General features: G+C 42.8%; 2 protein-coding genes across 5 annotated transcripts in view; one reads left to right on the forward strand and one right to left on the reverse strand.

Annotated features, from left to right (window-relative positions):
- Positions 1–26666, forward strand: part of mtor (mechanistic target of rapamycin kinase) — a 127595-nt gene that overhangs the window by 14327 nt on the left and 86602 nt on the right. For all 4 annotated transcript variants that reach the window (XM_035740983.2, XM_035740985.2, XM_035740984.2 and 1 more), the window contains 10 exons: positions 218–468; positions 713–799; positions 2525–2692; positions 4463–4575; positions 4991–5153; positions 5641–5733; positions 7117–7260; positions 7722–7864; positions 8473–8635; positions 8908–9053. In XM_035740983.2, the coding sequence (XP_035596876.1) occupies positions 218–468; positions 713–799; positions 2525–2692; positions 4463–4575; positions 4991–5153; positions 5641–5733; positions 7117–7260; positions 7722–7864; positions 8473–8635; positions 8908–9053 (1471 nt within the window). The remainder of the gene's footprint in view (positions 1–217; positions 469–712; positions 800–2524; positions 2693–4462; positions 4576–4990; positions 5154–5640; positions 5734–7116; positions 7261–7721; positions 7865–8472; positions 8636–8907; positions 9054–26666) is intronic.
- Positions 12978–17074, reverse strand: LOC118361227 (angiopoietin-related protein 7-like). The gene is made up of 5 exons (XM_035740987.2): positions 16482–17074; positions 14923–15023; positions 14441–14635; positions 13870–14065; positions 12978–13742 (listed from the first exon to the last, which is right to left on the reverse strand). The coding sequence occupies exons 1-5, from the start codon at positions 16843–16845 to the stop codon at positions 13573–13575; spliced, it is 1026 nt and encodes a 341-aa protein (XP_035596880.1). The 5' UTR covers positions 16846–17074; the 3' UTR covers positions 12978–13572.

The raw sequence follows: 26666 nt of genomic DNA on the forward strand, positions 1-26666 counted from the left end.
GTGTTACATCAATATAAACATAACATGTCAAGAAACAAAAAAAACAAGAAAAGGTGGCCTGTATTTTTCTAATTCATTTTTTATTTAAGTGGCTACAAACAAATACATGCATTGTACCTTCACAAAAGGTTGGTTTGTTTCTCTCAGTGGCCTGAAAATAATTCAAAAGTAAAAAAATAGGCATGTGTGCTAGAATTTTTTTCTCTCTCCCTCTCAGCCGACTACAGTACCAGTGAGATGCTGGTGAACATGGGCAACCTCCCCCTGGACGAGTTCTACCCGGCGGTGGCCATCGTGACGCTGATGCGCATCCTGCGTGACCCCTCCCTCTCTAACCACCACACCATGGTGGTGCAGGCGGTCACCTTCATCTTCAAGTCCCTGGGCCTGAAGTGTGTCCAGTTCCTGCCGCAGGTCATGCCCACCTTCCTCAACGTCATCCGCGTGTGCGACGCTAGCATTCGAGAGGTAACTTGCTAGCTACTGCTAGCTGGGAACTATGTCGTGTTTCATGATTTCTCCTTGTTGATTGGCACTTGTGGCTGTTTAATTGTTGTGTATTTCTTTGTTTTTAGCTGAAATTAAGTACTACCGCTAGTCGTAGCTAAAGGATTGACCCACAATCAGATAGATAGTTTCCCAAGCTAAGTCTGACTGGTGAGCAATCAATGTGTTTTGCTTACACCTGCTATTTTCTCTCCCTCTCTTTCAGTTTCTCTTCCAGCAGATGGGGATGGTCGTGTGCTTTGTAAAAATCCACATCCGCCCCTACATGGATGACATCTTCACACTCATCAGAGTGAGTTGCCTCTTCAAAAACAAGGCCCCCTTTCATTCTCTCTTTTTCCACTCGCTCAGAAAACAGCTGCGAACTCTTAATTGTGTACATTTCTCTCTCGACTTTCCTCTTTGGCTCTAATGCGCAAGGGGAAATGTGACTTGAGCGTGACTCTCTTGGTGGCACGAAGCCTGTTTGTCCATCCAGAATGAAAGTTGCTCCATTAAAAGCCGTTTGTTTGGAGAAGTTATTTTGTTTGTAGAGAAGTTGTTTTCAGAAATGACTATTTGGTTGTATCTATTTCTACGTTCAGGATTGAAATATTTGATTCAACTGCTCCACTCTACAGTGTCATTCCTTCCCAATTAACTGAGACCTTCACTAGTGCAAAGAAGAAAATACCTGTGTGAAGTCCTACTGTGAAAGCAACTGTTAAAACCTTCTATGAGCCCATTCAATCTTGGCCGCGGGAGGTTTGAGTAGTTTATTTTTGTGTGTGTGGGGGGGGGAGTGATTTATTATTGGTAAAACACTAGGCCACTCTTGAACGTCTAAAACGAGATCGAAAGGCGGTAGAAATTATAATGGACCTTTTTTTATATTTTCAAATAACTGGTCCTTTTTCTCTGTTGAATTTAGAAAATCCAGATGTGGCCCTCGCGTCAAAGTTTGGCCACCGCTTGTCTAGCACTACATACTCATTTAGCAAGGAACAGCATATCAAATGTCCATTATTTACTGTAATCAAAATAACATTCTGAATCAGCAGTCAGTAACTTTTCTGAGAAGCTGAGCCATTGCACATTTTAGCTGGAGTTAATAAATGGTGAGTAAAACAAAGGGCTCTATTCATTGTAGTAACTGTCTACCTCATGCGTCCAGATGAGGGGCTGGAATAGCCATTCGGGACTTCGGGAGGTGAAATCACATAATCTGTTGTAGGAATAGCAGCCCAAACGTAGGCTAGTTCCAGTCAGAGCAGGAAAGCGGGGGTTGGAACACTGGCCACTCACAAAATACCTCTTAAGAGCTTTCATAGCTGAAGGCTATTGGCCCTTCAATGTATTGCATGACTACATTCCTTTACACCCCCATTATCTCCCAATCACCAGTGGCTGTGACAGATCTTAAACCCTGTTTTTCATAGTGGTGGCGGAGTCGTATTGAGAAAGGTTGCCGAGTTGATTGACAGGAAATTGGCATCCCACCACTGGCACGTGAGGACGTCACATTGCATAGAGGAGGAATCTCCTTCTAAATCTGGCGTTTTCTTGATGGAAACACCATTTGACCCAATTACCCCAGTCCCAGACCCTCATCTCTCCTAATGTATGGCAATGTGACCGCATGAGGTAGTGCTTGGTCGCTAGCACCTTGGCTGTACCCTCCGAAGCTCTTAAACCCTAAAAAGCACAAAACAAGAGGACCTGGACTTGTGTGAATTCAGGTCAACTCATTATTTAGGAAAAACACATTTCTCAATACGGAGATAATGTCCCTCCATGGCTTAAGGGCGGGATCCTAACTTGAGAACCGTCTCCCATTGGCATCAATGAACGATTTATGCGGAATTTGTGCACACAGATCTCAAGTCAGAATAATGGTTTACGTTTTGACATGTTAGTCATTTAGCAGATACTCTTATCCAGAGCAAGTTACAATCAGTGCATTCAACTAAGGGAGGTATAACCACCACATATCACAGTCGTTGCAAGTAACTACATGTGTATTATTCTCATTCCATAGGAGTACTGGACACCTAACAACCCCATGCAGAACACCATCATCCTGCTGATTGAGCAGATCGTGGTGGCCCTGGGCGGCGAGTTCAAGCTCTACCTGCCGCAGCTCATCCCACACATGCTGCGCGTCTTCATGCACGATATGAGCATGGGCCGCAGTGTCACCATCAAGGTAAAATCGTGAGGATAATGTCATCCTTTTTTTAGTTTTATAAGGACTGACTTCCACACACTTCTGGGGGTTAGTTTGTACACATTTAGGTCAGAGTTTGACCTTGTCCATGAGAGTGTCAGCAGGCAGAACTGGTCGAAATGACTTATTTTACCTCTGCTCTTCTATATCGGTCCAGTTATTTATGCCATTGTCCTAGCGAGCAGGGACATAAGTATCTGGAGTGAGATAGACATGCAGAGGTAAATTTGAGTGCGGGAGTCACTTTTTGTTATTTTGGACTATTTAGTGTGTTTTTATATTCTCAACACCACATAGAGGAAATGTGCTGATGCACTTGTTAGTACAGTATTTGTTGCAAGTATTTTCCTGTATCCAGTGAATACCACATCAACACACATTGTAATTGTACACCGTAAGTCATGGTTAGTCAAATATATAAGGACCCGAGGAACCATTACATAAATTAAATCATTTATCGGTTCTTTAAAATCATAATCTACTGCACTACTGCCACGACATGGCCCCCTTCAAAGTCCAATTTACTTCCTGTTCCATGTACCATTTGTTTGTGGTTGCAATCAAAACTCACCCCATGACCCTTTTAGTCTAGCCTCTAGCCAAAGCATACTCACTACAAGCACCCAGCCAACGAAGCATAGCTGGTACTCTCTCTTATTTCACCAATTTTAGCTATGACACTGATATGGGTTTTCCTCAAACATTAAATCTTGGGGGTGAAAATAAACCACAGGGCAACATCGCACTCTTACTAACCCACTAGAGTTATTCAACGTCTCTCTCCGGTGTAGCATGTGTCTTGTTTCTCTAAGGCAGCGATGGGATATTAGATAACCAGAGGCACACAGCTAGCTGCAACCTCTTACAGTACGTCTGGTTATGGTCTTTTGAACCCGAGTTCTAGGTTATGTCTCAAATTCCCTATATAGTGCACTACTTTTGACCAGAGCCAATAGCGGGGCTCAGGTCAAAAGTAGTGCACTATATAGGGAATAGGGTGCAATTTGTAAGGCAGCCCTGGTCTAGCCTCCATATGTATTACCAGAGGTTCACAGTAGAGCCAGGAAGAATCGGGTTACCTTCCAGTCCAAGTAGAGAAAAGAAAACAGAACTCCATCATTAGCGGGAGCTGTTCAGTCGAGCTCCCTACTTCCTGTAGTCTCGCCAAGGCAATGAAGAAGGGGGTCTCACAGTCAATGGCATAGCCTATACGTCATACACACACACACACATATATACACATACACATACACACACACACACAGACAGACAGACAGACATTCCCGCTGACCCCTTGCATTCAGTAAAAAACAAAATGTGTTAGTTGCACAGAAAACATCCAGCCACTTCACTGTGCTGAAATCCATGACTTGAGGGTCGTGTTGGAACCAGTGTGCTATAATGAAGCAAGTAGGAGGGCCAGGAGTATCAAAAGACACTGTTCTGTAGCCTTTGCTCACAATGACTAAGAACCCCTTTTGAAAGACATGGATGTTGGCATTGCAACTCACTTTTCATACACATTGCATATGTAAAATGAAAACTGAACTACTTTGCTGGAGGCGAAAGTTCCTCTGAACTTCGTCTTGTTATACTTTTTGACCATCCAACCAGTATAAGGATGCATACTATCTGCTCCTCCAGTTGGTGGAGTCTCTCCCATTAGGTGTACCATCAGGGCTGTACCTTGTCCTTGATGTATTCCTTATACTGCCCGTTTTAACTCTGTTGTCTATACTGTATCTTCAGCTCCTCAATGCCATTCAGCTGTTCGGTGCGAACTTGGACGACTACCTCCACCTGTTGCTGCCTCCCATCGTCAAGCTGTTTGATGCCCCAGACGTACCTCTACAGGCCCGCAAGTGAGTTCAACATCTCACGTCCAGTTGGTTATAGAGCACATGCACTGTGAAGTACATTTTGACAGTTTATGAATTGACTCACAGGTCACTGAGTCACACTCCCATGTTAAATGTCCGTCCCCATCTCCTCCCAATTGGTAATATTATATTAATGCGACTGTACTGAAGAAACTGGGCCCACTTTCCAAAATACTAAGTGCCAGGGTCTTACATTTATTGTCTGGGCGTCATGGAGGAAAAGTGTTCATAAATACTTTGGGGCTTGGGGCGGAGAGGGCTTGACAAGGTGCCTCCATTTCTGTTTCCTGGCATTTGGAGTGAGATGTCCCTTTCTCGCCAAACGCACTCCCAGTGAGCTTTGGTAATTGAGCTTTTTTTCTAGGCGTTGTTTATCAGTGTTTCCTTCACCCCTCAGGGTTGCCTTGGAGACGCTAGACCGGCTGACTGAGTCCCTGGACTTCACGGACTATGCGTCGCGCATCATTCACCCCATAGTACGCGCGCTGGACAACACACCCGAGCTACGCAGCACAGCCATGGACACGTTGTCGTCGCTCGTTTTCCAGCTGGGCAAGAAGGTACCTCATTATTAGTTACCGTACCCACAGGGCCCTCGTAGAACCGCTAACAGGAGCTGACACACACACACACACACACACACACACTGACACACACACCAGGACCATACGTTTCTCTTCAAGGTTCTCTCCTGTACCTGTAGTTTTTACTACTTCCTGCGGGTCGGTGATGTCATCAAATGGTGCCACAGTTGGGACCGTTACTGTTACTGTCTACGAGAGTCAATGAGGTCACCCCCCCTTAGCCCCAACCAAACCTTAGAGACCCAACCAGACCACATGCAGGGAAGTCTGGCCCCGACTTGAAAAGCAACAGCTTTTGATCAAACCAGGGGCAACGGAGGTCATATACAGATGGCATCGCCAGTCTGTCATTAGTGTTATGGCCAGAGGGGATGGATGTGAACAGATTAAATGCACAAACCACCACATACCCGACACTCTTTTATTTACTCTCTCTATTTCTTTCTACTTTTCCCGGCTTCAGTATCAGATCTTTATCCCCATGGTGAACAAAGTGATGTTGAAGCACAGGATCAATCACCAGCGCTATGACGTGCTCATCTGTCGGATCGTCAAGGTCAGTTTTTATTTATTTATTATCATTAGAAATACCTTATTTACATAAGTATTCAGACCTTTTGCTATGAGACTCGAAATTGAGTTCAGGTGCATCCTGTTTCCATTGACCTTCCTTGAGATGTTTCTAGAACTTGATTGGAGTCCACCGGTGGCAAATTCAATTGCTTGGACATGATTTGGAAAGGCACACACCTGTCTATATAAGTTCCCATAGTTGACAGTGATGTCAGAGCAAAAACCAAGCCATGAGATGGAAGGAATTGTCCGTAGTGCTCCGTGACAGGATTGTGTCGAGGCACAGATCTGGGGAAGGGTACCAACACATTTCTACAGCATTGAAGGTCCCCAAGAACACAGCGACCTCTATCATTATTAAATGGAAGACGTTTGGAACCACCAAGAGTCTTCCTAGAGCTGGCCTCCCGAGCCAAACTGAGCAATTGGGGGAGAAGGGCCTTGTTCAGGGAAGTGTCCAAGAACCTGATCGTCACTTTGACAAAGCTCCAGAGAACCTTACTGAAGGACAACCATCTCTGCAGCACTCCACAAATCAGGCCTTTATGGTAGAGTGGCCAGACAGAAGCCCCTCCTCAGTAAAAGCCACATGACAGCCCGCTTGGAGTTTGCCAAAAGGCAACTAAATGACTCTGACCATGAGAAACAAGATTCTCTGGTCTGATGAAACCAAGATTGAACTCTTTGGCCTGAATGCCAAGCGTCAGATCTGGACTTCGGGACAAGTCTCTGAATGTCCTTGAGTTGCCCAGCAAGAGCCCAGACTTGAACCCGATCGAACATCTCTGGAGAGACCTGAAAATGCAGCGACACTCCCCATCCAACCTGACAGAGCTTGAGAGGATCTGCAGAGAATAATTGTAGCGTCGTATCCAAGAAGACTGCAAGGGTCTGAATAATTATGTAAATGTGATATTTCAGTAGAATTTAAAAAATGTAAATGAGCAAATATATAAAAAAAATACAAAATAAACTGTTTTTGCTTTGTCATTATGGGGGTATTGTGTGTAGATTGATAAGGGACAAAAACAATTTAATCCATTTTAAATCTGAGAATACCAGAAAACAATGATGCTATCGTGTGGTAGTAGTCCTGACTCCAACCCTTTCACATTGTCAGCATGTGCCATGAAATGTGTTGAGAATAGCGAGGAGGCAGTCTTTGTGAGGAACACACGAAGACACGTTTCAATTTGAATTCCGAGCAGACGGTGTAATAGAAGAAGAATCATCGAGGGACGTTGCTTGTCAACAGTGTGCTTCTCTTCAGGAAGGAAATGCAACTTGTGTGGACAACACGTTTCGAAGGACCTGATTTGTGTGTGAGTTCACTGTTTGTGTGTCATGGTAACTGTGTTTATCTCAGGGGTACACTTTGGCGGAGGAGGAAGAGGATCCTTTAATCTTCCAGCATCGCCAGCTGCGCAGTAACCAGGGCGATGTCGGTAGTGGCCCGGCGGAGGCGGGGCCAATGAAGAAGCTCCACGTCAGCACCACAGCCCTGCAGAAGGTCAGGAGAAATAAAATGGTGTTTTATTTCCTGCACTGTGCCTTGTCTTATTTTAAGTAATACATTTAGTTTTTGTCCTCAAACGGGAAGTTGTTTTGGTTTTAGAGACTCATTATTAAATCACTTCATGGTCCATTGATTGTGATTTTTCATACAAAGGGTCTCATGGTGGATATTTAAAATGTTTTTTCCTTTGACAGAATGCTCTGTTTTCATCCAACACATTTCACCAGGCAATAAGTAATGTCTTACTGATATAATCAGCAATTTTTCCTTTCTACAAGATGCCAATGCCCAACGATTTGAAGCACCTTTGCCTCGGCACGTCTAATCATTCTTAAACATAGTGTCATACACTGACAAGTCTGATCTGCTAATGGAAACTTCTTCCCTCCCCAACTGTTGCCATATGAAGTGCATTAACGTGATGTGATTTCATTACATTTTTCTGGTGGCCACAGGCCTGGGGCGCCGCTCGGAAGGTGTCCAAGGATGACTGGCTGGAGTGGCTGAGACGGCTGAGCGTGGTCCTGCTGAAGGAGTCGTCGTCCCCTGCCCTGCGCTCGTGCTGGTCTCTGGCCCAAACCTACATTCCCCTCGCCAGGTATAGCTGTCCCCTTTCCTTCTCTCCATCCCTCCATCCCACCACACTTCAGAGCACCAGGCAGTCACCCTGTTTTTCCCCCCACAGAGGTCCTCAGTAAGCCACAGAGGTCCTCAGTAAGCCACAGAGGTCCTCAGTAAGCCACAGAGGTCCTCAGTAAGCCACAGAGGTCCTCAGTAAGCCACAGAGGTCCTCAGTAAGCCACAGAGGTCCTCAGTAAGCCACAGAGGTCCTCAGTAAGCCACAGAGGTCCTCAGTAAGCCACAGAGGTCCTCAGTAAGTGTCAAGTTGCAGTTTATTTTGAACCAAAAGACACCTCTTTTCGACTCTTAAACCAGATCATGTTTTGTTTTGCCGCGATAACTTGGGCACACCTTGGTGTGGCATCCATGGACTATTTTTTTCTTCTGATGCCTAACCAATATAATTATTATGATGGACTAATGAACGTATGGTCCTTCAAACACACAACAAGACAAACAGGAGGCCTATATCTTGCCCTGAAGACTTAAATTGATTATTTACAAAAAATATATGTAGAGGTTGAGCATATCAGCATGTTAAGTTACTGCTCTTAAGCTGTTGCTAACTTTCCCATCTGTTGTCAGAGACCTGTTCAACGCAGCCTTCCTGTCATGCTGGTCTGAGCTGAGTGAGGATCAGCAGGATGAGCTGATCCGCAGCATTGAACTGGCCCTCACCTCCCAGGACATCGCCGAGGTCACCCAGACCCTGCTAAACCTGGCTGAGTTCATGGAGCACAGCGATAAGGTGGGTTCATACTCAGAGCAGAGGTCTTCAGCTCCAGTCCTGGAGAGAACTACTTGGTGTGCAGGCTTTCGTTCCAGCTCTGCAGTCACAGACCGGATTCAAATAATCCACTCATCACTATCCTCTGTCTGGGTATTTATTAGCTGAATCATGTGTGGGCTGGAATAAAGGTGTACCCACCCCATTGTTGGATAACGCTGGTTCAGCACAGTGCCACGGCATCCATCCTTCCATCAATCCACCTGTCTAATGAATGTCCTGTGTCTTTTCAGGGTCCTCTGCCTCTGAGAGACGACAATGGCATTGTTCTGCTGGGTGAGAGGGCTGCCAAATGTCGTGCCTACGCCAAGGCCCTCCACTACAAAGAGCTGGAGTTCCAGAAGGGCGCCTCTCCTCTCATCCTAGAGTCCCTCATCAGGTAGGAACCTCACTAAGAGAACACATTCATCTACACAACCCATTTAGAACGGGGGAGTATTTGGTGGTTGCACACTACATTTCCTGTGCTTCCCAGACTTGGCAATGGCCAGCATCAATCGTTCAGACATTCTACAGGTAGCTACTGAGGCAGTACGGATACTGTATGGTTCCCCTTGGGTTATATAACTCTTGCTTGTGTTGGGTCATTTCTACTTGGTGAAGCCTAACCAAAAAATAGCTTGAATGGAAGACCCAGTGCTTTTAGCCATTTTCTTTGGCTCCCCCATGTCAGTTTTGGTGGAATGTGTGTGATTGCACATGGCTGGAGAACACAGATGCCAGATGTCCAGTAGTTCAAAGTTACTTGCCTTGATGACAAAGTGTAAACCGAGAGAGAGCGCGCCGGTTATGTAAGTACAATGTCGGTCTGGTACATTTTGTCCATTTTGTGGATGACCCTTGAAAAATATGCGTTTGGAATTCCTCCCACATGGAAAAGGCGAGTGGATAATTTCTGGATGGGCAGCTATTTTGGAAAGAAGGCTGCTACGATTGATGCAGTGGGATGTTTTGATTAGTGTGCCATGAATGGAACAACCGACCGTGGCTAATGCTTAAGCGCTTTTTTCTCTCGTTTCTTTGCTTTAGGCCTAGTCACTGTAGTATTGGCAGACATAACTTTACCCAAATCGGAGTCCGTTTTGAGTTGGGACACAGTGGAACAGGTGTCCACCTCAATACAACTATTCTTAGCTTACACTTTGCTAGTTCTTCCATTACCTATTATTTGGGTTTTGTTTAGTGTATTTGTGAACCACAAAGCCTCATTAAAGACAAGGCCAACCTCTGATAAAGGGGTTGTTAAACGTCCTTTAGTCAATGAGTCTAACTTATTACACCAGTCAGATAATGGTTGCTACATCCCCCATCCGATAGCTCTTTCATATCTCCTGTCATCTTTTCCATCCTACCTCTCACCCTTGTTTTTTACGCTGGTATTGTATGAAGAGAACTGTTTTCCAGCCATTTAATTGGACGTTTGCCTCCTTTCATCCATCGAGTGGTCTGGAATAGCGTTCTCTCAGGGGCCTGTTTTCAATTTCTCCCAGCCTTGATGAATGATGGGAGCCAGCAGCTCAGTGTTTTCAATCTCCCCATCTGGTTCTCACCTCTCCAGGATTTCCCATAAAATAACCTAGTATTTTGCCCATGAGACTCCTGTGCACCAAGCAGCCTGTTCTATTCCATCACTTTGGTTGGTGTATATAGAAGTAAGAGATTTCTTGGGCCATTGCATGATATTCTTCAGTCAGGACATTTGGAAGATTGTCTACCATTTCTTTCCTGATCCCCAAATATACATTTGTCCTTTGCAGTGGATTGCAATTAAATGTTTTCCTTAATAAAGCGAGAAAGCTGTGTGTAAGGTATCAGGGACTCTGTTGCTGGTGGGCTTAGTAATGGCATTTGAACGCCAAAAAGTAATCTCAAAACGTAGTCTAGTCAGACCATATGGGTCTTCATTTATTTAGTATTTAGGCATTTCAAATCTGTGGAAGGCATTTACAGAAGCGGAAATGCACAGTTTTCCATTATCCACGCCGTCCTAGGAATTGAAAGCGACTTTGATGATGCTCCACAGCCGTCCAGATGCAGGGGTATACAGTATGAATAAGGCATGAGGGACTTTGAGGCAGCAAAAATGATTTAGGACCTGCGACCTGGGGTTAATCCATTAGACCACTGCGGTAGGTGAGCCTAGGGCCCTGTTCAAATACTTAAAATCCTTCTTTCATTTCTTCCTTCATTGCTTGAAGTAATTACCAATCTGAATGGAAACCATCCTTTCACTTAGGCTATTTAATCACGTCGGCTTAGGTATTAAGATAAGGAAGGAAGGATGTTTTCTTGGCCTTTTCTAAAAGGCCTATGTTCTTTTTCCTTGTCGTTTGTTTTTGATGTCTGGTAGCTGGGCACTCCGCTCAAGAAATTCATACAATTAGAGGATCAAAGCAATATAATTTTGATAGAAATCAGTCGATGTCAATGGGTTCTCACATGACGTGTCATTCAAATTCCCTGTCATTTTATAACATTTTGTGTTGAATTGAAATGTTTTCTCGTTTGAATTAAATGATTGGAGTCTGGACGGAGTCTCTCTGGTGCTGTTGCTAATATAAAGGCCTCTTAAAGAAAGGGCTGATTTAATTTATAGTTTGATCGTGAGACTGGTAGCACGATCGCTTATTGCAGTGGCTGGAACCGAGTGTCATTGCATCTGGGCCATCTGTTTATAACAAATACGCGGCCATAATGTTTCCCGTGGAAATGAAATTTCAAATAAAGTTTGGTATGCTCAGATGTAAGGGGCTGCAACCTCTTAAGCAGAAGCTATCCTGTCCAACTGTGAGATGGCTACCCATCCAGTGCTGCTCGTCCTAACTCATATGCGTTATTTACATTTTGTACAGTCCTCCGACCAGGTTTCTATAAAACATTTTTTAAATAACTTTGTGGTTTAATAGTGCCACACTAAACATTTTAAAACTGACACAGATGCAGTATTGAGATGTGGTTCCCTCATCACAGGATAAAAATGTAATAATATTATATATATTTTTTTAAATGTTTTATTTGCCTTTTGAAATAAGCTCACCCTGCCATTTACATTACATTGCTAACTACCTTTTCTAACTGCCATTGCTAACTACCATGTAATGCTAGTAATCATAAGTGAAGTGCAATGCTTGACATCCATCAATATGAAATGCACTCTGAAATGTTGTGTAGAAGGTAAGAGCTCTTACTAAAATTGATAGCTTCCGGCCGTCTACTGGAATGTTTGATAGTTTTATGAATACTTAGTTTCTTCTCAGCAGCATCTGAAAGACTCATAAAAAATGATTGTATATCTCCTTGACGGCATATTGATTTAGTCATTTCCTTAATTTGACTTTTAAGATACTGCCTCTTTTACAGCGCCAGCAAAAGGACCAATAGCCAACGTCTCCCTCAGTACGATATCTTGTTATAAATAGCAGAGGCTTTGGCAGTACCCTTTTGAGAAAGTAGGGCTTCCCTGTAAATTAACTGTAAAAGTCCCCTGTCAGGCCCTACAGTGGACAGATCGAAGAAATTATGTCTCAGCCATTAGCACAGGGGCATTCCACATACACAACCTAAAAAGTTACACCTGGCAATAGGGTTCCTTGATTAATGAGGAATTCGACGGGAACCTCCCAGTTCTCCTTGGGAGCCCAAGCCCCACTCCGCAGCTGCCAGTGGAAACCTTTTTGGACTGGTGGACCCACAACCTCTGCATACATGAGCATGGCTCTGTCATTTGTCGTCTATCTTAAATTATCCTCAGAATTTGTCACCGTCCCTAAGCTCCCAATGACTTACTTTTAAGAATGTCGCTCGTCCGCCAGTCTTTCTCGGGAAGGTGAGGAATGGAAGCACCCACACTATTTGGAATGTCCTCCATCCTGACCGTCGCTCCTATTTGAAGAGACTACTCAGGCAGCGCATCTTGCTGAACGCATTCCACTATATACTCTTACCATTTCAGTATGTAGTTGAAAAACCCTTTTTATTAATTTCTTTATGTGGTATTGACTGGGCGGGCAGTCGTGGAAAACGTGTGTGTGTGTGTGTGTGTGCTGTTTCCTGGAGTTTGGCTATGTGACCTGTGGCATGTATGTCAGTGTGACCTGAGAGTCAGAGATCAGTGGTGGCTGAAGGCAAAGGCTTGGTCATTGTTGGTCAGAGACAGGAGGTTGATCAACTGTCTGCTTCTCGAACCTACTGTTGCTCTTTCACCGAACCAGCTAACCATTGGGGACTTGTGATAATTTGACGATATTGAACTAAGACAGGCGGCTAGATGAATAAACCACATTGACTACCATCAGCAACACACTTTGTTTTTTTAAAAATACACATTTATTTTCTATCCCACAAAACAACACAATATAGAGCTGTACACGTTTTACAAAGGACACAATTCCCCCAAAATCTACATGTTATTTTCTCTCACAATAAAAATCTTTCGGGTACTTCTGATGAAAGTACATTGGGTGGTCGTTCCCATTCCAGCAGCTCACAAAGGCCCATTGCAAAACACTTGATGGATCTTCATATTTTTGTTTTTGCATTGTCATACCTGCCAAATACATGTAATCAACTTAACCACAGGCTAGTAGACAGCTTGAGTTAGGACTGATAAATATACCCTATTGCTTTGAGACAGATGGAGGGAAGCAACATTCAGTTACCCTTACAGAACAGTGGTAGAGAGGCTTCTGTTAAAGCTTTTAAGAAAATAAAGTATTTCAACGATAAATACAAAACTAACTACAATTTACAATCACACATGTTAAATGCATTACGCATTCATCCCATAGAAATATTCCAGGCAATAACAAAGGTCAAGGGGAAAGACATTGGTTTCTCAGAGGCTTTGTTAAATCTCTCGGGAAGCATGCACATCATCCAGGGTTTGAAGTTCGAAGCGTTTATGGTTGAAAATTCTGTGGCCGGATCTTCATCTCCACCCTCTTCAGGGAATAGTTGGGCCCGTGCCAGCCGTACCAAGTGATTCCATCTGAGTTCTTGATGTGGTCGCCATAGCGATAGAACACGCCATTCAGGTTGGAGTCAGTGCAACAGTTGTACCAGTAACCACCTGTAGGGGAAAATAGTAAAATATTAATTGGAAAGAAATTGAAAGGTGTTCAATGAATTCTTACATGGAATCAATCTTAATCTATTCATCTAAATTGTGATTTAAACCCGAGTTAAGTATTTTGTACCTTTGCGTAGTGAAGCACAGTCGTCCACACATTTGTCGTTGTCCTTGCCCTTGGTGCTGAAGTTAGTGTTGTTGTGGTAGCGCAGAGAGTCCCCGGCGTTTCCACTATAGTTGGCGATGAAGAGTTTGTAGCTGTTCAACTCGTTTTTCACTGTGAAGTAGCTGTACTCTGCAAAGCGGGTCTGGCCTTCCCAGTCCTTCATTGGAGAACAGAAAATACAAATAGTATCTGATTAACATATTTGCTGCACAGCTTGTGGTATAACTACGCAACTGACAATATTGACCTTTGTAGTTAAAATAGTAATGTTATCACTTTTGGCGAAGCAAGAGGTTTACCACATGCCCATGAGTTTTCTTTTTACTGTGTATTGGGTGGTCTGTCTTCAGTCTCCTGGCTCCTAACTGATGTTAGCAACCTCCCACTTGCTAACATCAGTTTCCCAGGAGTGATGTGTGTCAGAACCATGGAAAGCTTTACCAAGTTATCTATTTTACTACTCTCAATATCTGGGGCCTGGTCTAAGCGGCTAGCCTGTTTTGGGTTTCCCACCCTCAGCCGTCCTTTGTACCTCCATCTCTATCCTCAGTGTGCTGGGTTGCCTTGTCATACGGAAGACGTTGTCATTGCCCAGCCAGAAGTCTCCGCGGATGGTGCCAAAGCCGTTCTTGTACTGTTTCCAGTCGCGGTTGAAGGAGGTCAGGCCCACCTTGCGTCTCTGGATGATCGTCCACCCACCGCCATTGCTTTCCATGTCACAGAATACCTGAAACCAACAGCACAGGTTAAACATGCGGATCAGTTGGTAGAGAATGGCGTTTACAACGCCAGGGTTGTGGGTTCGATTCCCACGGGGGACCAGTACAAAAATGTATGTACTCACAACTGTAAGTTGCTCTGCATAAGAGCGTCTGCTAAATGACTAAAATGTAAATGTAAACAACTTACCCCAACAAGTCTGTGAAAAGTCTACAGAGTAGTCTACAGAGACTACAATGTAGCAGGGATGTGTGAACCTAAAACTTGTTTGCAGTTACAGGGTTCATCACTTACGTTGATCTCAGGGGTATTCAGGAAGTCATCTGCAGGCAGTTTGTACTCCCCCGAGATCTTGTAGTTCTTGGTGTACAGGGATGCGCAGTCATAGACAGCATCTAGAAAATAAAGGTTATGTCATTAGAGATGGCCAAACCAGATGCCGTTTCATGGTGGATTTTAAAAATCCTAATTGACTGAATCATGGGAATGGATGTCTGGCAGAGAAGTCAGACTTTTGAGATAAAAGGATATGATCCACGGCATGGTTCAGTTTCTTTGCGTAGTTTTCTCAATTGTTCATGTGATGGTATGGTGATGCGGTTAGTGGTGCTCTGAGATCACTGGGGAGAAATGGATCCAATGCATCAAAAGGGGGCTGAAGTGTTTTCGAGGCTGGAGTGGAATCACTCCGATCTTTGCTTTTCTTCCTGCTCTGCTTCCCCGTCTGCACAGTGTCTCTGTAATTTGTCTTTTTTATAAAGCTTCTCTCTGTTTACCGTGCCTGAATCATAAAAGCAACACTGCTAAGACTGGCTAATAGGGTATGAAAAGAGTACACTTCGACATGCCTGGTTAAATCTCCCCACAGTGATGAATGGTTTGGTTAAGTTCCGATGACTGATGGAAACAATTTGGCTTTGATGGAGGTGGTCTTTATTGACAGACTTTGTGCAGACAGGAGACTACGAGTTCAAATTATGGCTTTTGGTTGCCATGAGACACCCAGACAGGCTTGCACACTATAATCTCCATTATCACCAATTGATGGCAGCTGTTTGGTGCCCAAGAATCGGAGCCACCACAGCTAATTATAGTTTGTCCAAAAATATGTTTCTAGTGTCCTATAAATTCAAAATGCTTGTATTTTTGACAAACAACACCACCCTACATACCAATCTAATAGAACACATTTTGTTTGGTTGTTTAATGGTTTTGAAACTAATAGTCGCGTCTCTCTTTTAAGGGGTATTTTTAAGTGGATCGTTTTCTGACTGCAGACTGACTGACTGTCATAAAGAGGAGGAAAAAATACATTTAAGACAACTAAATTTCCTGTGTGTCTAACAATAGGTGTGTGCTATGAATATATATATATATATATATGGCAGTGTGTAATGTATGGTAGCCAGTGATATGATTTTCACACCTGTGGAGAACATCTGGCAGAAGATGCTGAGCAGGCAAGCGCGATAGAGAGGGAGAGAGAGAAGTATCGTCTGGGTCTAAGCTTAACTGGGTCTGCCATGTGGAGCTGGACAGATTTCCACTCTGGCCATTTGTCACAGTCACTACTGTACGACTGCATTCACCTACTCAAAGGCTATTATTTTCACCAGAAAAACTTTTTGAGTTTTATTAAGTCCTACTAATTATTCCATTTCAAACCATTTTTGATGCCTTAATTTAGCCTCTTTTTTTTCTCCACTGAAGTTAAGTAATGAAAACACAACATTTTAAATTTAATTCGTTTAATTTCTCTTTTCTTCTTTGTTGCTGTGGTGCAATGAACAAATTAAAGGGGCTTAATTCCCTGACCCAAGAACCTGGGACACATCCACATGGTAAGTTCTTACCTGACGAGGTCTGAATGGCAGACTCGACGGCTTGTAGCTGCATGATCTCCACCCGGTTGTTGATCTCGGAATACTTGCTCTCGGCCTCTGTGACGCGGGCCTCCTGCTGCCTGTTCTGCTTGTCCAGCTCCATCATCTGCCGAACTACGTTCATCAAGTCTGCCTCCTGCTTGCGGTTCAGCTCCTCCAGGATGCTGGTTAGGTTGGCCACCTGTACCTTCAGGGAGCGCACCTCATCGCAGCACTGTGCCTTTGGAGGCTTGGGTGGCGCCAGCCTCTTCCTTGGGTTCTGCGCCCACGCTTCTGTCAGCACCAGCAGCAGGGTGACAGTCAGAGCCGCCGTGCGCAAAGACATCTTAACCATTTTCTATGTTTCAAAAATGAGATACTTGCACCTATGTTCTTGCTCTGCTGGAATACAAGCTGTCCTGGTCCAGTCTGATTCTTTAGCGGTGCTGGAGGTCCTGAAGAGGCGAAGTGAACAGGATTGGTTGGAGTGAGTTAGGAATCAAAGTCCTGACTGGTTGAAGTGAAGCTCCCTTTAGCCAACTGTTTGCTCAGGCTCTTTGCTCCTCAGTAAAGCACTGCTGTGGCTGGTGCATCTTAAATATTTTTGACATATGTGCCCTCCCCTTTTGTGGTTGTGCTCACAGTCACTGACCCCCCTCCAACCGTCTGGGCGGAGGGCCTTCCCCACCCCTGTTTCTCCCCCTCTCCATCTCTCTCTCGCTCACTCTTGTTGGTTCTGCACTGTGTCTCGTTTCTTTGTCAGGTGTTGAAAGTTTATTTTTCGCCCTGTCTGAAAGAGCAAAGAAGGGAGCGGCTTTGTATCCAATAGCCTTTCCTTCCCTATGACTCGTCTTTATACAGAGGCACACCTTGCTAATTACTTTTGATACTTGTATCTAGCTTTGTGATTTTACTGCTCAAAGTAATGATATGTGTGCAACGTATCTTTGGCTTGCCTTCACACCTGAAGGTAGTCCTTTTTAATGGTAGTTGTGTGTCACCCTCGGGAACGTTTCAGCAATAAACGCTGCCTCTTTACATGCCAAAGGAATTTAAGGTGCTAAGTACTCTTAATTGAGGGTTAAGCACACGTATGTTATCGATGCCACTGTGTGTGTTTCTGTCTCTTTCTTGCACAGTGGATTAACAATATGAGTGACAATAAGTAAACATGAGTGACAATAAATCAACCAGTTGCTGTACATTGAGGGACAAGCTAGCCACAAAAGAGCTGAATGAATGTCAAACCTCCACCAGAAAGGACTTGGCTTTTATAGTTTTGTTTGTGTTTGGGATGTAAAGTGTGTGTGCGCGCTGTGCTCCTCAGTTTGATGTCCTTGTGATCGAATGCCCCGACAGTGAGAACCAAATAGTTTCCTCAATCAACATGTCTTCAGAACTATCTACAGCGCCTTCAGAAAGTATTCATATCCCTTGACTTATTCCACATTTTGTTGTTACAGCCTGTATTCAAAATGGATTAAATAGATTTTTTAACATTTTTATCATCCTTCTACATATATACCTCATAATTACAATGAAAACATATATTTTTTAAATGTTGTGAAAATGAAATGCAGAAATATCTCATTTACATAAGTATTGACATCCCTGAGTCAATACATGTTAGAATATTTGGCATTGATTACAGCTGTGAGTGTTTTTGGGTAAGTCTAAGAACTTTCCACACCTGTATTGTGTGACATTTTCCCATTTTATTATTTTCAAAATTCTTAAGTTCTGTCAAGTTGGTTGTTGATCATCGCTAGACAATCATTTTCAAGTCTTGCCATAGATTTAAGTCAAAACTGGAACTCGGCCACTCGGGAACTTTCACTGTCTTCTTGGTAAGCAACTCCAGTATAGATTTGGCCTTGTGTTTTAGGTTATCGTCCTGCTGAAAGGTGAATTCATCTACTAGTGTCTGGTGGAAAGTAGACTGAACCAGGTTTTCTTCTAGGATTTTCCTGTGCTTTCAAAAAAAACTTCCGTTCTTAGTGATTACAAGCATACCCATAACACGATGCAGCCAATACTATGCTTCAAAATATGGAGCATATGGTACTCAGTAATGTGTTATGTTTTCGCAAATCCAATACAACACCTAGTATTCAGGACACAAAGTGAATTGCTTTGCCCCATTTCTTTGCCTTTTTGCAAACAGGATGCATTTTTGGAGAGAATGCAAATCTGTCATCAAGGCAAAGGGTGTTTACTTTGAAGAATATATTTGGATTTGTTTAACACTTTTGGTTACTACATGATTCCATGTGTGTTTTGTTTTGATGTCTTCACTATTATTCTACAATGTAAAAAATAAAGGAAAACCATTTAAGTTGTTCTAGGTAGGTGTTCTAAAACATTTGACCGTGTGTGTTTATAGGTCTGTGTGTGTGTGTGTGTGTGTGTGTGTGTGTGTGTGTGTGTGTGTGTGTGTGTATATATATATATATATATATATATATATATATATATATATATATATATATATATATATATATATATATATATATACTGTAACCGGTCACATATGGCATCAAAATGTTGGCCACATGCTATACCTTGCCACCTCTTTCACAATAATTTCTGCTGTGAATAAAGACTTAGAGGAATACAAAACACAAGATTTTCCTCATGTCATGCCCATTGAGTATATTTTTTTGTGTAGCGTTTGGTTTAGTCATCAGCGTGAGTCAAGTCTTTAGGAAATATGTGGATAATACGCTTTCCTAGATATTTTGTATAGCGTTTGGTTTAGTCATAAGCGTGAGTCAGTCTTTAGGAAATAAATGGATAAAACGCTTTCCTAGATATTCTCGATGCCTAAAAACTGTGTTGTGAATCATATTTCACTCTCAAGCAATATGTCCCTGAGGCCTTGCTATTCATTGGGCCTGGAATCTGTCAAATAGCACTAGTGCTGGAACTTCCTGCTGGATGCTAGTTCATACTGTTAGCACCACGTTGCTTTTCCCCCCAGATTCACTGTTTTCTCAAAATATTCTCTTGCTTCGCACCATGCGGCATGTGAAGAATGCAGAGCACCCATTGACATTAGAGGTGTTAAGACCAATAAACCTCCGCCAAGGCCCCCTATTTGTGTGGCTCCCATGGATAGCCCTTATAGTTTTCTATGCAATTTAAAAAATGCATTAAGAGCTCGCCCTGCTGCTCCCAACACGATGGTTCTCTACTTTTGATAAGCATGTGGTGTTTTCCACAAGCACATGGAGTAGCCAGCCAATATCCCCCGGCTCAGGTTATGCATTTGTTTTGCGTAACAAGCTCTATTTTGGTGGCATCTGTCACATTCTAGTGTCTTGATTCCATCTTTAAAATGCAGCAAAATGATTACATACTTTATTGAGTTTACCTCCCAGATTGGAAAGTTGTGGTATTGTGTTTACAATTTGAGTGACTGAACATGTTTGAATTCAGTGTTTTGCTAGTTTATGGGGATATCGTCTAGACCTAGGCTTATATGATCAGGACATTACACCATTTAAAAAAACAAACATTTAACCTGTCTTCTCTTAAGAGTAAAGTATTGTACTGCAAGATATGGTTGTTCTTTAAATTATATATTTTATTTAAACAGAAAAATGAAGTGAATTGCCCAAATTATCTTAAATAAATTAAAGGTTACATTTAAAATCAAACAAATTGTGTGATGGCCACTCAGTTAAATTAGTGAGAGAATTTCAACAATTGCAACTCTCTTTGTGAATTGCAGTATGTAATTGATTTAAAATCAACTTGTGTATCTATTGACCAACAGATTTATTCCTAAATAATCTGGTCTGCGGACTTCCGTAGGCTCCAAACAACCTTTTTTAGAGCCATTTTTGTCAGGGATCTGCAATACAGGTATGATTGAAGAATGAAGCTGGTGTTAATCGTGGGCTTTGCTACACAGAAAGCAGCAGTTGTCTACTCCATTGTCAGACTTTGATTAAATCAGTAGACCTACAGTGCCTTCAGAGCTCCTTGACTTGTTCCACATGTTGTTAGGTTACAGGCTTATTATGAAATTAATTTAATAGTTTCCCCACCCGTCAATCTACACACACTACCTCATAATGACAAAGCGAAAACAGGCTCTTAGACATTTTTGCTAATTTATTAAACGATAAGGAGCTGAAATATCACATTTGCATTGGTATTCAGACCCTTTACGCAGTACTTTGTTGAAGCACCTTTGGCAGCGCTTACAGCCTCGAGTCTTCTTCTTGGGTTTGATGCTACAAGCTTGGCACACCTGTATTTGGTGGTTTCTCCTGTTCTTCTCTGCAGATCCTCTCAAGCTCTGTCGGACTGGATAGGAAGCGTTGCTGCACAGCAATTTTCTGGTCTCTCCCGAGATGTTTGTTTGGGTTCAAGTCCGGGCTCTGGCTGGGCCACTCAAGGACATGAAGACTTGTCCTGAAGTGACTCCTGTGTTGTCTTGGCTGTGTGCTTAGGGTCGTTGTCTTGTTGGAAGGTGAACTTTTGCCCCAGTCTGAGGTCCTGAGCACTCTGGAGCAGGTTTTCATCAAGGATCTCTCTGTACTTTGCTCCGTTCATCTTTGACTCAATCCTGACTACACTCCCAGTCCCTGCCACTGAAAAACATCCCCTCAGCATGATGCTGCCACCTCCATGCTTTTACCGTAGGGATGGTGCCAAGTTTCCTCCAGACCTGACGCTTGGCATTCAGGCCAAATAGTTATTTCTTTGTTTCATCAGACCAGAGAATCTTGTTTTCTCATGGCCCTGGAGTCTTTTGGTGCCAAGCGGGCTGTTATGTGTCTTTTACTAAGGAGTGGCTTCCGTCTGATCACTCTACCATAAAGGCCTGATTTGGTGGAGTGCTGTAGAGATGGTTGTGCTTCAGGAATGTTCTCCCATTTCCACAGAGGAACTCTGGAGCTCTGTCAGAGTGACCATCAGGTTCTTGGCCACCTCCCTGACCAAGGCCCTTCTCCCCTGATTGCTCAGTTTGGCTGGGAGGCCAGCTCTAGGAAGAGCCTTCATGGTTCCAAACTTCTTCCACTTAAGAATAATTGAAGGCCACTGTGTTCTTGGACCTTCAATGATGCAAAAGTGTTTTGGTACCCTTCCCTAGATCTTTGCCTTCGACACAATCCTGTCTTGGAGCTCCACGGACAATTCCTTTGATCTCATGGCTTGGTTATTGATCTGACATGCATTCTCAGTTGTGGGACCTTATAGACAGGTGTGTGCCTTTCCAAATCATGTCCAATCAATTATATTTACCACAGGTGGACTCAAATGAAGTTGTGTGAACATCTCAATGATGATCAAGGGAAACAGGATGCACCTGAGCTCAATTTCGAGTCTCATAGCGAATGGTACGAATACATATGTTATTTACATATTCCTGTTTTGTATTTTTAATAAATAAGCAAACATTTCTAAAAACCTGTTTTTTCCACTTTGTCATTATGGGGTATTGTGCGTAGATTGGTGAGGATTATTTTTTAAATCCATTTTTAGAATACGGCTGTAACGTATCTTTAGCTTCATAATGATTCAATCTTTTTTATTTATTTATTTTATCACATTTTGGACAAGAGTGAGGCTATCTTTCCACAAGCCTACCTATTGTTCCTGCAGTGAGGACGATTTACCATATCCATCATTTTTTCCCCTCATAATTTATCTGCAGATAATCGGCAAAAAGCCAGCAAAATATGGGAGCCAAATGAACGGCTCTCTAACCGATGTGTTTCGGTAGGCTACTGACAAGTCACTCATTTTAACATCAGTGTCTGGCAAGTCCTAATGGACTATATATCAAAAATACAAATGAGATCTTTAGTTTACTTATCCCGATGTGATACCATGGACATTATTGAATGTCAAAGAGTTGAAGGAGATTGACTTTATTCAGTCAATTCGACACCTTTTATAAACTAGTTAAGCTTGCTGTTCATCAATCAAAGCACCGTTAGCCCATGCGCCATCACTTTGTGGGTTCATATGAAACATGCAAAATAAATTAAATGAATGTGCTAGATACAATAAACTATGTGGATTTCGACTAGTCGTTACAATAGACGATGAAGGAGCATCATGCTCTCTCCCTCCGTGTAAAGACATTTGACTGCAACCACAGCGTACACACCACACACACACACACACACACACACACACACACACACACACACACACACACACACACACACACACACACACACACACACACACACACACACACACACACACACACACACACACACACACACACACACACACAGAGAGGAACCTCGACAGACAACTGTCAAACCCTCAGTGTTTCCCTGTCAACACTCACTTTGTCAATAGATCGGTAGAAGATGCATACTGTTCATTCTAGCGGGGGAGAGTTTGGCAGACTTTTTTCTGAATTTAAAAGTAGTATGGTTTATTCATATCATTCATTCAAGCGGGAGAGGGCTTGGTGGACTTTTTTCTGCAAATTGTAAAGAAGTAGCCCAGTTAATTTAAGTGAAAAAAGTACCTGGCTGAAAATGTGTGGAACCGGCTGTATAGACGACGCTAGTGGAAAACACTGCGCTTGAGCTGATGGAATGAATCGTGCCAAGTGTTTCTCATCAGAAGTTGCTCACCGCCAGACATCTTCTTTCGAAAAACCCCTGTAAAGCGTTTGAAATCAAACTGTCCGGTGACCAGAGGGCCAAGCTGTCCGTCTCAGTCAAAGCACTCATGGGTTCAATTAGGGAGAGGGACGTAACGGGAGCCAACAAATTCCAGGGCTCCTCTCTGAGCTAAAATTATATAACATTTATTAAAGTAAAGTCTTCCACCTGATGTCAAGTACCTCTGCACAGATTACCTTTTTATTTATTTTATTTTTTATCGTAGAACAAGTTGCTTGAATCAGATGTACAAATGCAAACCTTGTTTTATCCTTTTACTTTTATGCACACAGACCTACATTGATGTATTTAGAGCTATTCTGTACTGCTATTATGATGCGTATCAAGTAAAACATTCCATTTCAAACGAAGATACACTGCCTTCAGAAAGTATTGACTTATTCTACTTTGTGTTACAGCCTGAATTCAAAATTGATTTGAGAAATAATCTCACCCATCTACACACAATGCCCCATAATGACAAAGTGAAAAAATGTTTTTAGAAATGTTTGCAAAGTTATAGAAAATTAAATACAGAAATATCTCACGCAAGTATTCACAGCCCTGAATCAATCATTTGTAGAAGCACCTTTGGCAGGGATTACAGCTGTGACCCCTTCTGGGTAAGTCTAAGAGGTTTCCACACCTGGTTTGTGCAACATTTGCCCATTTGATTATTTTCAAAATTCTTCAAGCCCTGTCAGTGGTTGTTGATCACTGCTAGACAACCATTCTCAGGTCTTGCCATAGACTTTCAAGCAGATTTAAGATGATGCTAACTCGGCCACTGAGGAACATTCATTGCCTTCTTGGTAAGCAATTTCAGTATAGATTTTCTTGTGTTTTAGGTTATTGTCCAGCTTAAATGTGAATTAATCTCCCAGTGTCTGGTGTAAAGTAGACTGAACCAGGTTTTCCTCTACTATTTTGCTTGTGCTTAGCTCCATTCTGTTTATTTTTTATCCTGAAACTGCCCATTTCATAGCGATTTACAAGCATACCCATAACATGATGCAGCCACCACTATGCTTGAAAATCCAGGGAGTGGTACTTAGTCATTGTTGTTGTATTGGATTTACCCCAAACATAACCATTTGTATTCATGATGAAAGGTTAGTTGCTTTGCCACAATACATTAGTGCCTTATTGCAAATGGGATGCATGTCTTGGAACATTGGTATTCAATACAGGCTTCCTTCTTTTCACTCTTTCAATTAGGTTAGTATTGTGGAGTAACCACAATGTTGTTCATCCATCCTCAGTTTTCTCCTTATCACAGCCATTAAACTCTTAACTTTTTAAAAGTCAACATTGGCCTCATGGTGAAATCCCTGAGCGTGTTTCCTTCCTCTCCGGCAACTGAGTTAAGAATGATACCTGTATCTTTGAAGTGGCTGGGTGTATTGATACACCATGCTTAAAGGGATATTCAACGTCTGCTTTTTTTTGTCTACCAATAGGTGCCCTTCTTTGAGAGGCATTGGAAAACCTCCCTGGTCTTTATGGTTGATTCTGTGTTTGAAATTCACTGTTTGACTGAGGTACCTTACAATCATCATCTGTATGTGTGGGGTACAGAGATGAGGTAGTCTTTCAAAAAATCATGTTAACCACTATTATTGCACACAGAGTGAGTCCTTGCAACTTATTATGTGACTTGTTAAGCCCATTTTACTCCTTAACTTATTTAGGCTTGCCATAACAAAGGGGCTGAGTACTTATTGACTCAAGACAATTCAGCTTTTAATTCTTTATTAAATTGTGAACAATTCTAAAAACATAATTCCATTTTGATGTTATGGGGTATTGTGTGTGTGTGTGTGTGTGTGTGTGTGTCATTTTTAATCCATTCAGGCTGTAACACAAAACAAAGTGGTGTGAATACTTTCTGAAGACATTCCAGGGTTGAAAATGTATGTAGATATTAAATTACCTTTCTGTTACCTTTGGTCTTTGCTGTGATTTCCATCAAATTGTTAGTGATGTGAATTATTCTGTAATTCTCTGTGGTCTGTACTGAGTTAATGCCAAACAGATTTGTGGTCCATAACTACAGTAAGCTCTGAAACTATTGGGACAGTAACAAGTGTTTTGTTATTTTGGCTCCGTATTCCAGCACTTTGGATTTGAAATAATACATATGACTATGAAGTTAAAGTGCAGATTTTCAGCTTTAATTTGAGGGTGTTTTCATCCATATCGGGTGAACCGTTTACAAATCACAGGACTTTGTGTACGTAATCCCTTCATTTTAGGGACCAAAACTATTGGGACAAATTCAGACCCCTTGACTTTTTCCTAATTTTGTTACATTACAGCCATATTCTAAAATTGATTAAATAGTTTTTCCCCCCGCATCAATCTACACACAATATTCCATAATGACAAAGCAAAAACAGGCTTTTAGACATTTATTCAAATGTGTTGAGAGTAAAAAAAACTGATATGACATTTGCATAAGAATTCAGACCATTTCCTCAGTACTTTGTTGAAGCCCCTTTGACAGCAATTACAGCTTTGAGTCTTCTTGGGTATGACGCTACATGCTTGGCACACCTGTATTTGGGGAGTTTCTCCCATTCTTCTTTGCAGATCCTCACAAGCTCTGTCAGGTTGGATGGGGAGCGTCGCTGCACAGATATTTACAGGTGTCTCAAGAGATGTTCGTTCAGGTTCAAGTCCGGGCTCTGGCTGGGCCATTCAGAGACTTGTCCCGAAGCCAGTCCTGCGTTGTCTTGGCTGTGTGCTTAGGGTCGTTGTCCTGTTGGAAGGTGAACCTTCGGTGAACCTTCGGCCTTGTCTGAGAACCTGCTCAGAGAGCTCAGGACTTCATCAAGGATCTCGCTGTACTGGGGCCTCCCGGGTGACGCAGTGGTTAAGGGCGCTGTACTGCTGTGCCATCAGGGACTCTGGGTTCGCGCCCAGGCTCTGTCGTAACCGGAGGTCCGGGGGGCGACGCCGGTAGGGATATCCTTGTCTCATCGCGCACAAGCGACTCCTGTGGCGGGCCGGGCGCAGTGCGCGCTAACCAAGGTTGCCAGATGCACGGTGTTTCCTCCGACACATTGGTGCGGCTGGCTTCCGGGTTGGATGCGCGCTGCTGTTAAGAAGCAGTTGGTTGTGTATCGGAGGACGCATGACTTTCAACCTTCGTCTCTCCCAAGCCCGTACGGGTGTGGTAGCGATGAGACAAGATAGTAGCTACTAAAACAATTGGATACCACGAAATTGGTAGAAAAAGGATCTCGCTGTTTTAGTAGCTTCCTCCGTCCGTTCATCTTTCCCTTCATCCTGACTTCTCTCAGTCCCTGCCACTGAAAACCCCACAGCATGATGCTGCCACCAACATGCTTCATCGTAGGGATTGGGCCAGGTTTCCTCCAGACGTGACGCTTGGCATTCAGACCAAAGAGTTAAATCAGACCAGAGAATCTTGTTTCTCATGGTCTGAGATTCCTTTAGGTGCCTCCTTTTTTGTAGAAACATCTCAAGGATGATCATTGGAAACAAGATGCACCTGAGCACAATTTTGAGT

Source organism: Oncorhynchus keta, chromosome 28 (genome assembly GCF_023373465.1).
Source record: "Oncorhynchus keta strain PuntledgeMale-10-30-2019 chromosome 28, Oket_V2, whole genome shotgun sequence".
Taxonomy (NCBI): domain Eukaryota; kingdom Metazoa; phylum Chordata; class Actinopteri; order Salmoniformes; family Salmonidae; genus Oncorhynchus; species Oncorhynchus keta.

Excerpts from the sequence above, each read along its gene's own strand:
- LOC118361227 (XM_035740987.2), bottom strand. The coding sequence starts at position 16,845 with ATGGTTAAGATGTCTTTGCGCACGGCGGCTCTGACTGTCACCCTGCTG. Across the intron at positions 14,636-14,922 it reads TGAATACCCCTGAGATCAAC|GTATTCTGTGACATGGAAAG; the intron begins GTAAGTGATGAA and ends TGTTGGTTTCAG. Across the intron at positions 14,066-14,440 it reads CACTGAGGATAGAGATGGAG|GACTGGGAAGGCCAGACCCG; the intron begins GTACAAAGGACG and ends TCTCCAATGAAG.